Raw genomic sequence first — 13,165 nt, 5'->3', positions numbered from 1 at the left:
TCTCAACAGCCAGCCAGGCGCTGGCACCAGCTTGATTTATTCAGCGAGGTTAAATGAGACGCAAGCATTTCAGGGTGTTCCCCTTCAGATTCCTCCGTCAGCAGTGAAGCTGCCCCATGCCTGCTCTGCTGCTGCACCACGGGGTGCTGGGGCACCTCACCCAGCTCAGGAGCAGCTCTTGCCCGTGGGCTGGCCATGACAAAATGCTGCCACTCATACCCATGGCTTCATCCCAAGCTATACCAAGCTAACACAAAGCTTCCATCCGTGTTTCTCCTGGCTTGGTGGTGCTGCAGCACACTTTGCTCTGAGCACAGGACAGCTGAGGATGGACACGCTTGCACCAGGGCTGAACTCTGGCCTCTGCATTCCTCCACCCAGCTCCTGGGCTGGGATGCTGAAGGCCTTTTGCTTCAGCAGAGTTGCACAACTGTTTTTTTATGAGGAAAATTCAATTACAAAAGTTATTTGTAAGCCCAAGTGCACCAGTGAGCATTTGAGAAACATGAGCTGCATGGCCCAGAGCTTACCGGCTGGCCTGGGGTCAGCAGATTACCTTGCAGCTGGGTTTTTGTTGCTGCTTGCAGGGACTTGAGCAGAAGAATTTCCAGGAGATTAAATGAAAAGGCTGGGCAGTTTCATAGAGTAAAATATCTTAATATTTATTGTGTCTCAGGACAAAAGAATTCTACTCAATACACAAAATGAGTTAAAGCAGCATATAATACTGACAATCAAGTCACAGCTGACTCGGTGCAAGGACACCTACCAAGGTAAAGGCACCAGGAGCTACATCACCAAACCTCGCTACAGCTTACAAAGAATCGCTACAGCCCGTACTTAAAAAAGTACAACTCTAAAAAAGTATATAAAACCCAGCATGGGGATGAGAAAGAGCTTGGCAATAAGCCGAGACCTTGCTGAGCGAAGAGCTGCAGCAGGCAGGGCAGTGCTGAAATAGGGCAACAGCCCCATCTGAAGAGGAAACGTGTCCAGTGAGTGAGCCTGAACAATGAGGGGATGCCGAGGGCTGAGAACAGAGGTCAGAGATGAGAGAAAGCGCTGCTTTCCCGAGGGAGGCACTAGGTGAGAGCAGCTCCTGCCCAGGAGCATCCCGTCCCACGTGGCCACCTCGCAGGGCAGCCAGCAAGGGCTGCGGATGAGCAGCGGCTGCTGGAGCACGGCGCTTCAGCTTTCAGCTGAGGGAAGAGCCCGGCGCCCGGAGGAACGCAGCTACTACAACCACCTCGGCTACGCTAATTATCCCACTCAGTGGTACAGCAGAGTAGTGTTAGGACAAGTCCCTGAGCGCAGCAGAACAGCTGTTGCACTCGTTTCTATGAGCTAGTTGAGAAGAGGATCAGTCAATTCAAAGCAAGACTTCACGAAGCAGCGTCCAGAGGAAAACTGGAGGTGGTGCGGTCTTCCCCGACACAGAGAGCACGAGGAATACCCTGCCGTTCAGAAGACAGTGTTAAAAAACATGGCATCGGGAGGCCCACATTTATACACGGCACAGGATGATGCAGCAGACAGGGCTTAGCAGGAGCCTTCTTGCACAGCTCAGCAGGCAGCGGCATGTCGCAGGTGACAGTGGCAGTAGCCAAAGACAGCCTGCTCCGCGGCTCAGGGGGGAGGCCCGGGGTTAATGGGACAAGAGTAGATAAATCAAGGATCAGGAAGCATTAGCAGGACCATGAGAGACCTGCCTCCGCTGTCCTTGACCTCGAAGCGGTCACCTCCCCCTCACTTCCACCCCATCCATCACCACAGGAGTACCCACGCTGCCCACCTGCTGCTACAGGAGCACACACAGCCAGGAGAAGCTCGCAGCAGAGCAGTGCCCGACCCGACACAGGTACACCCCCAGCTCATGTCACGGGACAGACATACCTTGGTCACAGCCACAGCACGCTGGGGGCCAGCTACACCATCTCATACTGATTGTTTGTGATGTACCGGGACAGGCAGCAGGCGAGAATGATGCCAACCAACTGGAAAAAAAAAAAAAACAGAGAAAAGACATGCTAGAGGTGGCCCAAAACAGGACTTTTTTTTTTTTTTTTTTAAAGGGGGAAAGCCTGACAAATCGCTCCAGAATATCAGGCACTTCCATCTGAGTTTTATAACATGCAAAGATAAGCAGTGGGGATTTACAAACCACAACACGGGCTGCTGCGCCCCGCTGCAGGGAAAGAGAGACACTGAAGCAGAGGATCCTGGCAGGCATATGCCAAGCAAGCTCCTCGCAAGCAACGCTCCATATCCCATCCTGTTACATTTTGCTTTACGAAGCATCTACTGTTATACAGTAATTTCAGAGATTACACAGATATCAGGAGCGTCACAGCCAATTACACAACCACCAGAGAACAGCAACCACCTCTCCCCGTTGCAAGGACAGCAGGGAAGCAAGGTTGCTGTTTCCCATCAACAACACACGGAGGACGCGCTGCTGTTATCGCAACGTGGCCTCCCGGCCCCGGCACAGACATTCAGGGCTGGATCCTGCAGGATTTTGACCTACACAAGCCAAGTTAGAGGCACATTTACATGATTGGCCCCTGCTGGCTGCACGACAGCAAACACTTGCTGAACGGGTGATAAAAACCAGGAAATGGCTACAATTCCCCAGCCCAGCATTAGCTGAGATAATTGCACGGCCAGAGCCGAGGGAAGCAGGCAGCTCACCATTTGCGTGTCAGTCACGTCTCAGCCACCCCATGCGGAGCATGGTGAGCAGAGCACAGCTCACATCACCGCGGGAGGAGCACAGAGACCGGTCCCAGCTCCCAGCCATAGCTGAAAGCATTTGCTAGCACAGACTGCAGCCAGAGCCCCGCTGTCTGCAGCCTCTCCCCCATTTTACTGTTTCTGTTACAGGAAAGGCAGGGTAACATGCTTGTTCTGGCAGCAGTATCTTGGTGAGGTTCTGCACCCTCCCCTAGTGCTATTACCTGTTGGTCCTGTGCCTCAGAGGTCACCCCACGGCTGCTGGGTGCTGGACCATGTGAAGAGCGAATTCACTTCCCTCCAAAGTGAGGGCCTGCCACGCTTGCTCAGCAAGTGCCTAGCACCTAGAGCCGAGCAAGTTTCCAGAAGCCAGCTAAATAAGGGCCAGTTGCACACCCTGCAGCTCCTGCTGTGACACATCGGATCTGGATTTCCCAAGCGCTCAGCCCTATTGTGCACAGCTCCTTGGGAAACCCAGGCTATAGCATTCACCGTGCACAAAGCCCAATTTAGCCAGGAACTCAGGGGCAGAGGCCTCTCGTTTCCTGCTGGGATCTGCTTGTCAGATTACAGGACACTAAGCACATTGTTGCCCGAAGCCCGTGCAGGAAGTGTCCTACAGCACAAAGTAAACTGGAGGTTGAGGAGCCAGAGGGGGAGGAAGCAGTTGCAGGTTGAGGTGGTGTATGGAGTGTGAGGTGCTCCTCGTCAGGGCCAACAGCACAAGGGATACATGCTCTGAGGGACCCAGCTGCACAGAAGGGAGCCCACAATGATTCCCTGATAAAGGAGGGGCACTAAGTATCCCCCTCCCAACAGCGAGTGCAGGGACTTTATCCAGGGCAGCACAGGCTTTGGTTTTTCTTTAAGTCAGCTGTTGCAGAAAGGAGCTCTTCCCAAATAACCCGGAATCAGGGAAACAGAGTTGGTGCTTCAGCCTTGGGTTTAAAGAACCCTGGAGATTGCACAGGGGGTGAGGTTAAACACTGGATAGCTGCAGAAAAGCTGTTCCTCTCTGGCTGAGACAGGCTGTGCCTTTTGTACACATACATATCCTGCACAGAAATTGAATGCCTCTGGAGGCATGCTAGCCTCACTCTGCACTGCTCCCGCGCTAGGCAGCGGAGATTTACCTGAAAGCACGCAATGCCAAAGGAGATTCCAGCCACCACACTCATTTTTGACTCCATCGTTGACGTTACCAGGAAAAAACAACCCTGCAGGGGACAGACAGCAAGCATGTGGGTCCACTGCTTTCCTTCCCCCAAGCACCAACCTGCCTCTCCCCAGAGCACACGCAGCTCCCGGGGAAGACGCTCTGGTGCAGGAGGCCGAGGTCCCAGGCTCCCCGCTGGCCTGCCACCCTCCTGCCTGGCTGGAGCAAAACCACCCCGACCCACATGGTGAGATCAGCATCCAGCCCAGCACTATCAAAGGCAACGCCGCCCTTGGTTTTGCTCAGTGTGAGTGTTGGGTTAAACAAAGTGACTCAGCAGAGGCATGTCCTCCGCGTAACCCCCTCGCACACATCACGAGTGATCCCCACGGGATGAAGTCACCTGTGCTCACCGTGGAGCAGGACTTTGCACAGCAGCTGAGAGACGTCAGCACCTTGCAATGAGCTTGACCAGGAAGTTACCTCCTCATTTACCCGTTCTTCAAAATGCACAGCCCCAAGTGCAAATACTGGGGGCAGGCTGGTCCCTGACCTTCAGGGAAGGAGCAGGGGGGACGTTAGAGGGGAGTAGAGGCTCGTTCTCACATATTTTGTGCCTATACCCATCCCAGAGGAATCCCTGAGCCACAGGGTACCTGCATCTAGAAAGCAGTTCTCCCTTCAAGTGAAGGCCAAACCCTTCCCTATTTACCTAGCCCTCCCTTCCCGACTTCCAGGACTTGCAGGGGATTTTTATGAGCTTAACTTACATCCACAAACACTTTCAGCTTGGCTTTATTTGGGTCTCTCAGATCCTCCACTGAGCAGTCATCCTGGCTCTTGCAGCAGCTCCGAGGGATTCCCCTCTGGGTGAAGTAATCGGTCTTCTCCCAGTCTGAGTAGTTCTGTACCCCACAGCAGTGCAGCTGGAGGGGGAAGAAAATTTGGGGAGTATGGTCATGCCAGCCTACCGATCCCCCAGCCCTACAGGGGCTCTTGCAGCTCCTGTGCTTTTACCACTCTACATCCCAGCTCCCATCTAGGAACTGCCCATGACCTCATGCTCATCTCTTCCCTAAAACAGCTTTCCTCCCAAACTCAGCAGCCTTGTGACCCTCACCAGGATGCCCTAACCTTACAGACAGGGGCTGCCTGTGCTCTGCATGTGGCCAGCACTCAGTACACCCTCCAGAGACCCTCCCGGCAGCACTCACCAGCCCTAACTCAGAACAGATGCTTTCCACGGGCACCCACTTATCCCTCCTGCAGGCAGCCCTGCCGTGCAAGGAAACAGCAAGAGGGCCCCAAACGCTCCACCTAACGTCCCGTGGTGCAAAACTAGCACTGCGATGGAGGGGAACACCCAGCTGGTAACACCCAGGGGCTCGGAGGATGCAGGTGGGTGAGACATGCACACCTACCCACCAGGAACCAGGAGGCAGACAGGGGCACTCACGGTTCTCTGGATGGTGTCGACCGCCTCACTGTGCTGATCCGCTGTCACGTTGTAGTTCTTCAAGGCCAGGTTGAGGTTGCTCTCAAAGTTTGTCTTGATCTGCAAAAGAGAGGTCTCGGCAGCCGCAGGAGGAAGACAGTGCTGAGGCGCTGTCTCCCTCCTGCGCGCTCGCGTGCTTTGGGGCTTTGGGAACTGCAGCTCCCAGACCCATGGCCCCACAACGCCGTGGCCCAACGTTAGTCACCTCTCGGCGACGGCAGGAATGACTCTGGCCACAGCCTGTGGACATTCCCCAGGAACCCAGGTAATTAAATGCTCTAATAAAAGGCAGGCTTGTATCCCTGCGGTGGCAGGGATGCCGTGTGTAATAACAAGGACCTACACGGTGCCAACTCCCCCTACTAGCAGGTTGCTCCACAGCATGAAAACGCTCGGAGGAGCTTTACTTACAGAAAGCAAGCAAAATGACGCTTTCAGTTGTACTTCGGAAGGCAGACTGAAGGCAGAAGTTAAGGTCCAGGGTCACGCTGCTCATGCTGTCAGAGGCAGAGGGAGGAAGGCTGCCTCCAGCAGATGCAGCCCCTGCCCTCGGACAGCCAGATGCTCAGCCTGGACCTTATGGGGTCCTGCTGGGGGCCAAGCTGCTCATCCAGCCACGCCGACCCCATTTGTACTTAGGCAGTGCCTCCATCATTGCGGGCAGTGTGTGGCTGCGCCCCACAGGGTCGAACCAGCCCAAGGCACCCCGGGGACCTGACCCATTGGCACCAGCCATCCCCGACTCACCTCATGCCTGAAGACAAAGCCGACGACGGCAGCCACCAGGACGATGAGGAAGATGAGGGACAGGAGCATGGCATACTGTGGGCAGGAGGAGAGGGCTGGGAGGGGTGTCCTGGTGGGACACAGTCCCTCCCCGGCCCCCCCCGTCGGGCACCTACCAGCTTGAGCATCCAGGTGCTGCCGCGGCAGGTGGCAAAGCAGCCGAAGGTGCCCAGCAGGACCACGACGACGCCGGCACCCACCAGGACGAAGGGCACGTTGGTGGCCTTCTCATCCAGCAGGGAGAAGTAGACGGCCAGGCTCACCCTGCCCCAGACGCCCACGGCCAGCAGCACGATACCCGACACCTAGGGAAAGAGGGGAAGCCACCGCTGAGGTCGGCGCCTGTCGCGACAGGACAGCGCGGCCGCGACGCGCCCGCGGGCTCGGGCAGGACGGGACGGGACCGGACGGGGCGGGACGGCCCCGGTTCGGCTCTCACCCAGAAGACGAAGGTGTAGGTGAGCAGCACGCTCTTCAGGCAGGTGATCACCGGCTTCGTCTGCAGCCGCCGCGACGGAGACGCCATGGCCGGGCCGGGCCGAGCCGCGTCCTGCCGCGCCGAGCCCCGCCGAGCCCAGCCCAGCTCCGCCCCGGCCCGCCCCGTCGGGGGTGGCCGCGGCCCGCCCCGAGCCGAAGCCTCCCGGGCGGGGCTGAAAGCTGCCGAGGGCTCACGGAAAAGGCCGGGCAAGCCCTAAGGAGGCCGCCTCCCCCCGCACCGCCCCATCGGAGGGGCCCGCGGGGGAGGGCAGGAGCAGCTGGCGGTGACCGCAGCACCCCCTTCGTGGGGCTGCCCCACGAACCCCGGCAGCTGGAGCAGCAGCCCTGCTTGCTCGGCCCGGCTGTGTTACTAATTAGTGCGCTAATTAGCCTTGGCCACCTAATTAGCGCCTACCTGCCCGCCCCGTCGGGGCGCGGGTGCTCCGGGGGTCGCAGCCCCCTGCCCGGCTCTGTTCGCTGCCGGGGGCTGGGCTGCAGCTGGGAGCCAGAGCCCAGCTGGAAGCGCTCGCCCCCGGGCCTGGGTTCAAAGGCTGGGCTTCGTGGCGAGGTTCCCTCCTCTCTCGTCGCAGCCTCGGCTCGTCCCGCACGAGCCAGCCCTTCCCCGGTGGAAAAAAAAAAAAAATAAAAAAAATAAAAAGGGTCCTGATTCCTGTGGTTTTGTCCTCATTCTGCCGTCGCCGGAGCTCCCGTTGCAGGAGTCTGGCCAGGCTGGTGGGAAGCTCCTCCGCTCGCTCCCTCTCGGAAAGCGGCTCCTGGCTCTGCTGCTCGCAGGGAAACATCTGCAAAGCTTTCGAAGCCTTGGAGAAGCAGAAGGTGCACGGAAAAACAGGCAGCCCTGGGATTTATTACTTTTGACGATCTCGTCGTTTTGGGGCCTGACTCACGCCTTTTGAATGTTTGGGATAGGCAGCGGAGGGGGAAAAGTGGGTTTGCTCAGCAGAGGCAGCGCGGCCAAGCGGGAGCGTGAGCCGGCGGTGTAGGGACGGGGCGACGGAGGGAGCCGCGTGCCGATCCCAGCCTGTTCCCGTCTTTGCAGGAGGCCTGGCCTGGCCCCGGCCCGCTGCATGGCGCAGGAGGCGGCCCCCGTCCTGCTGGTGTTCCTCACCAGGCTGGTGTCATCCACGTGGCACGAAGGTGGGTGCCGCGGGGATCGCGGGCTGGCATCTGCACGGGTCCCCTTGCGGGGGTCTGCAGGGGGACAGCGAGCGTTGGGGCGGGTGAGGGTGGAGGCAAGAGGCTGGGGGGTGGAAGGAGAGGGGTCCTGGTGCGGTGCTGCCAGGGAGAGCATCAGGGCTTGTGCCGCTGGGCCTGGGGGGGGGAGAGGAGAGCAGAGCAGACACCGCCACGGGGCTGGGAAGCATCCAGAGATGAGCAAATAACCAGCCTCTCCATCACAGCCCGGCTTGTGAGAGCTAAACTTTTCCATTGACTCCCCGCTCCCGCTGGAGCCATCGGCGAGCAGATGTCCGCCTGGATGGAGCGCTCAGCCCCGAGCCCACCCGCAGCTGGGCAGCTGGGCCGGGGCTCTCATCCTTCCTTCCCCTTCCCAGTCCCTTTCCCCTTCCCCTGGTGGTACTGCCAGGGGATGCTCCTGCTGGGCTGGGATGGTCCCAGGTGAACATCTGCAATGATAGGGTACATCTGCTAGGAAGGGGCAGCCCCCAGGGCTGTAGGGCAGAGCCACACAGCCCTGCTGGCCGGGCAGGAGCCACGCTGCTGGCCCCGCTGCTGGCCCCGCCGGTGCCAGCCCTGGTGCTGGGCTCCCCAGAGGCAGCCGTATTTCTTTGGCGCCAGACAGCGTGGGAAGGGCAGCAGGATAAAAGGCTTTGTGGAAACGAGTGGGTGACTTCACAAGTTTGTGGGAAGCAGAGGGGGGAGTCGCTCTGTAGTAGGGCTCTCGTAGGAGAGGTTTGCAATAAAAGTTTCCTCCACGTGACGGAGGGGCTGCGGGTTGGGTTGGCCTCGGCTTTCATCCCCCCCGCTTTGCCAAAAGCAGGAGGGGGGAAGGGGAGATGGGTGCTGCCAGGCTGGGTAGTGCCCACAGCACAGCACAGCCAGGGGATGAGCCCTCCCAGCCCCAGCAGCGGGACCGAAGCAGGGGGTGCGGTGGGATGGGCTCCCCGCAGCACTGGGGGGGCGAGGAGGGGGCAGCGCTGGCGGGGGCCAGCGGAAAAGCGGCGGAAACGTGAGCTCAGTGCTGGGGAATGCCGCAGCCGGCCGGCGTGCCGAGGGGCCGCAGGGAAGGGCGCCAGCTCTCTCTACGTGCAGGGCTTCCTCCCCAGCCCCCCATGCCTCCCTGCCTGCCCCCACCGCTCTCTTTGCTGTGGGGACATCGGGGTTGTGCAGGCCAGAGGGTCCCTGCTGGTGTGAGGCCCTCACCGGGCTGTTCTCCCCCTGCCCATGGGGCCAGGGGCCACTCTGCACAGCAGGGGTGGCGTGAGTCCAGCAGCTCCGGCCAAGCTCCTCCAGCACCGTCCCTCCAGCAGCTCCGTCCTGCCCTGGAACGCAAGGGCTGCATCTCTGCCTGGCCCTCTCCAGCGAGATGAGGAGAGGCAGAGCCTCCCTTGCTCTGCTGGGACGGGCAGGAGAGAGGTTTTCTTCCTTCCCCCTGGACCAGAGCTGGTTGTACCCATGGCACAGCGGCAGGGAGAGTTCAATAGGATCGGTTAGAGGACGGCTTCCTGGCAGTGAAAGGCCGGGGGTCTCTGCCAGCCTGTTTTAGGCCAGCACCCGTTTCCTGCAGTAACCGCGTCTGCCCTTGTGGCTGTTTAGTCTGCGGGCTGGTGCCAGCGTGCACCACGTCCCCGGGAACGGGGCTCATTGTCTGCCCTGCTTAACCCTTCCCAGCAGTGCCAGACCCAGCAGGGCACTGGGACAACAGGGCAAAGTCAAACTGGAGGTGAGGTTTCCCTCTGGGGACTCGCGGGACAGTTTGGGACTGGATTGTGCTGCTGCACAGGCAGGCAGCATCACCTGGGCTGCACGGCCCCCTCATCTCTCTCCTCCTCGCCAGGGTCTGGCTACTACACCGCCGAGAGCCACACCAATGAAGTATATGTGGAAGAAGCCCCCCCTGAGCCTGCCCTGGACTACCGCCGAGGTAACAGCACCCCAGGCCTGTTCCTCAGCTCCCTGTGGGGAAACTGAGGCACAGCACAGCCGAGCGCCTCCCTTACGTCCCTTTACCCCCCTCCAGTGCCCCAGTGGTGCGCCACGCTGAACATCTACCGCGGAGAGGCGACCTGCTACTCGCCCCAGGGGGGCTCCTACCGCAGCAGCCTGGGGACACGCTGCGAGCTGAGCTGCGCCCGTGGCTACCGGCTGGTGGGGCGCAGCACCGTGCAGTGCCTGCCCAGCCGCCGCTGGTCCGGGATGGCTTACTGCCGACGTGAGTATGCCGCGCTGATCCGGCTCGCCGGCCTCCCCCACGGCATCACCAGCCCTGCGGCAGCCAGCCCCGGGCGCTTTGCCCGCTGGCACGGCCAGCCCAGCCACTTCCCTCCCCTCTTTGTTCCGTTTGGCCCAGAGATCCGATGCCACGTGCTGCCGGCGGTGCTGCGGGGCTCCTACGTGTGCTCGGCTGGAGTGCAGATGGATTCTCGCTGCGACTACACCTGCCTGCCCGGCTACCAGCTGGAGGGCGACCGGAGCCGCGTGTGCATGGAGGACGGGCGCTGGAGCGGCAGCGAGCCAGTCTGTGTAGGTAAATTCTCACCCTGCCGCCCTCCCAGCCTGTCGGCCAGCTCGATGCTGCTGGGGCACGCAGCCCCATGGGCAGGGCTGCCCTCCGTCCCCGCTGTGCCTGCAGGCGTCACCCCCCGTGCCTGACCCAGGTGCTGTTAGCCTCAGAGCTCAGGCTGGTGCAGGGCACATCGCTCCAGGGCTGGGGCCAAACCCGGGCACTCTGCTGGCGTTACACCAGGCTTTGCTTGCTCTGGGTGCCAGGCTATGCTCAGCAGCTGTGGGGTTGCTGGGCACCCAGTGCCCTGCTCTTGTAGCACAGCCCCGACATCCCCAGGTTCCCCAAGCTTATTCCTCCTTCCTGTGGGCAGATGTCGAACCTCCCAAGATCCGCTGCCCAGATTCCCGTGAACGGATAGCAGAGCCAGGCAAGCTGACTGCCACGGTGTACTGGGACCCACCACGGGTGAAGGACTCTGCTGATGGTGTCATCAAGAGGTGAGCACGGACGCGCTGCTGGCATCTCCAGCCAAGGCTGGGGGCTGCATTGGTGGCAGCTGAATGTCCCTCCTGGGGCCCTGATCAAGAAACCTGTCTGCTGGCTGCAGGGTGATGCTGCGGGGCCCAGAACCTGGCTCAGAGTTCCCTGAAGGAGAGCACGTGATCCGCTACACCACCCACGACCAGGCGTACAACCGGGCCAGCTGCAAGTTCAGGATCCGTGTCCAAGGTGAAGAGGGCTCCCTCGGGCTGCAGGCTCCCTCCTCCCTGCCCGGGGCCGTGTCCTACACCCCTAGCCTGCTTGGCTGCCTGATCTCACCTGGCCTCCTCCTTCGCAGTGAGACGCTGCCCTGTGCTGAAGCCTCCGCAGCACGGCTACCTCTCCTGCACTTCTGACGGCAACAACTACGGTGCCACGTGCGAGTACCTCTGCGATGGGGGCTACGAGCGCCAGGGCACCTCCCTGCGGGTCTGCCAGTCCACCCAGCAATGGACAGGCTCCCAGCCCCTTTGTGCACGTAAGTGGCAAGGGGCAGGGGAAGAGAGGGTACAGAATGGCATTTCTCCTTGTGCTCATGCGCTCGCTTCGTGCCCCAGCCATGCAGATCAACACAGCTGTGAACTCAGCAGCCAGCCTGCTGGATCAGTTCTACGAGAAACGCCGGCTCCTTGTCATCTCAGCCCCCGACTCCGCTAACCGCTACTACAAGATGCAGATCTCCATGCTGCAGGTGAGGCCTCGCACCGCCCCCTTCTTGTGCCCCACCAGCACCCTCTCACCACCTCCCCTTCTCCTCTGCAGCAAGCCACGTGTGGGCTGGAACTGCGGCACGTCACCATCATTGAGCTGGTGGGGCAGCCCCCACACGAAGTGGGGCGCATCCGGGAGCACCAGCTGTCTGTTGGCATCATGGAGGAGCTCAGGTACCACGGGATGGGGCAGGCTGGCTGCAGGGTATGTGGCCCTTCTGGCACATGGCCCTCAGGAGGTAGAAGCAACCACCCTCAGGAGGGCCTGACCATGGCTGGGTGGGGTAGGAAGGCTCAGCCCCAAAGCAGGGGCCCCGGTCCTAACCACCAGCTCCCCTCTGCACCCTCAGGCAGTTCCTGCACCTCACCCGCTACCACTTCAACATGGTGCTGCTGGACAAAGCGGGCACCGATCGTGAGCGCTACATCTTGCCCATCAGCCCAGATGAGATCTTCGACTTCATCGACACGTACCTGCTGAGTGAGCAGGAGGCAGCCCAGCGGGCACAGAGCGGGGACCCCTGCGATTGAGGCAGCACCAGGGAGACCCCTGCCACCCCCCTCAGAGGACGGACACCTTCCTTTCTGCTTTTCTAGTCGCCCACTGTAGAGGAGGACCGGGATGCCAAGGACTTCCAGAGGGAAGGGAGCCACTCTCAGGCTGCTCTGGCACTGAGAGGTGAGCAGGGACACAATGGGACAGGGGCCATGTGCTAACAGCGTGCCCACTGTGCAGCAGCCAGGAGCCCCCGCTGGCTGCAGGGCAGGATGCCTCAGCCCCAGCCAGGACCACACCAGGAGATGCTGAAGTGCCTCTGTTCAAACTCCAGGGCAGGAGGGAAAAGGGAACCCAGCGGGAGGACAGACTGTGGACATGTGAGTGCCCCAAATCCTAGGAAAGCTGCCAGAGCAGAGGAGGGAGGGGAGGGAAGAGCAGGCAGGGCGATGTTACAAATGCCTCTATTGCAGCAGCTTCACCCTCATCGTGGCCGTCCTCACCTCATACACAACTTAAACCTTCTCCCTCCCTGCCTGGGCTCAGTCCTGCTGGCCAGGCACTGATGCCAGGCTCCTGCCAGAACCATCAGAAAGCCTTTATTAGTAGCACATGGCCCCATGCTCAGCAGACAGTAAGAGACATCCAGTGCACAGAGTACCCCAGAGGCTCGTGATCTGCACCCTACCACTTGCTTCCCCTTCCACCCAGCACTGTGGCACCCTTCCTGGGAACTATTTTGGCAGTAGAATATTAAACTTGAAATTAATAAATTTGTATAAAAAAATATCAGCGCTGGTAGAAAGAGTATTCCAAAGAGGCATGGGAAAGCTCATCCTTGATGCAGGGACTGGGCAGCTGCCTCCAATAAGCTGTGCTGTGCTGCCCCACATTCCCACAACCCTTCCCCAAGCACAGCCCCACACACAGCTGCTGACCCTGCACATCTTATCCAGCATGGCCCCACTGCTGCTCCCCTCCAGCCCCACTGTTGGGGCTCGAGCTGGGCTGCTCGCTACCACAGAGCCCCAGTGCCAGCAACTTCCTTTAGGAAGAGGGTGGAGGAGAC

The 13,165-nt window shown here is 60.1% G+C and overlaps 2 protein-coding genes across 2 annotated transcripts; one reads left to right on the top strand and one right to left on the bottom strand.

Annotated features, from left to right (window-relative positions):
- Positions 1 to 636: 636 nt before the first annotated feature.
- On the bottom strand, positions 637 to 6,805 carry TSPAN6 (tetraspanin 6). Its single transcript, XM_027465479.3, has 8 exons — positions 6,610 to 6,805; positions 6,287 to 6,475; positions 6,132 to 6,206; positions 5,346 to 5,444; positions 4,660 to 4,815; positions 3,867 to 3,950; positions 1,894 to 1,994; positions 637 to 1,454 (listed from the first exon to the last, which is right to left on the bottom strand). The coding sequence occupies exons 1-7, from the start codon at positions 6,694 to 6,696 to the stop codon at positions 1,926 to 1,928; spliced, it is 759 nt and encodes a 252-aa protein (XP_027321280.3). The 5' UTR covers positions 6,697 to 6,805; the 3' UTR covers positions 637 to 1,454; positions 1,894 to 1,925.
- A 504-nt stretch (positions 6,806 to 7,309) lies between these two features.
- Positions 7,310 to 12,882, top strand: SRPX2 (sushi repeat containing protein X-linked 2). Its single transcript, XM_027465478.3, has 11 exons — positions 7,310 to 7,481; positions 7,705 to 7,802; positions 9,682 to 9,768; positions 9,865 to 10,056; positions 10,195 to 10,371; positions 10,721 to 10,847; positions 10,958 to 11,079; positions 11,189 to 11,368; positions 11,448 to 11,581; positions 11,653 to 11,774; positions 11,951 to 12,882. The coding sequence occupies exons 2-11, from the start codon at positions 7,733 to 7,735 to the stop codon at positions 12,129 to 12,131; spliced, it is 1,392 nt and encodes a 463-aa protein (XP_027321279.3). The 5' UTR covers positions 7,310 to 7,481; positions 7,705 to 7,732; the 3' UTR covers positions 12,132 to 12,882.
- The last annotated feature ends 283 nt before the right edge of the window (positions 12,883 to 13,165 follow it).

This window comes from Anas platyrhynchos, chromosome 10 (assembly GCF_047663525.1).
Source record: "Anas platyrhynchos isolate ZD024472 breed Pekin duck chromosome 10, IASCAAS_PekinDuck_T2T, whole genome shotgun sequence".
Lineage (NCBI taxonomy): Eukaryota > Metazoa > Chordata > Aves > Anseriformes > Anatidae > Anas > Anas platyrhynchos.
The sequence above is the reverse complement of the archived record's forward strand: the minus strand, read 5'-3'. Positions and strand labels throughout refer to the sequence as shown.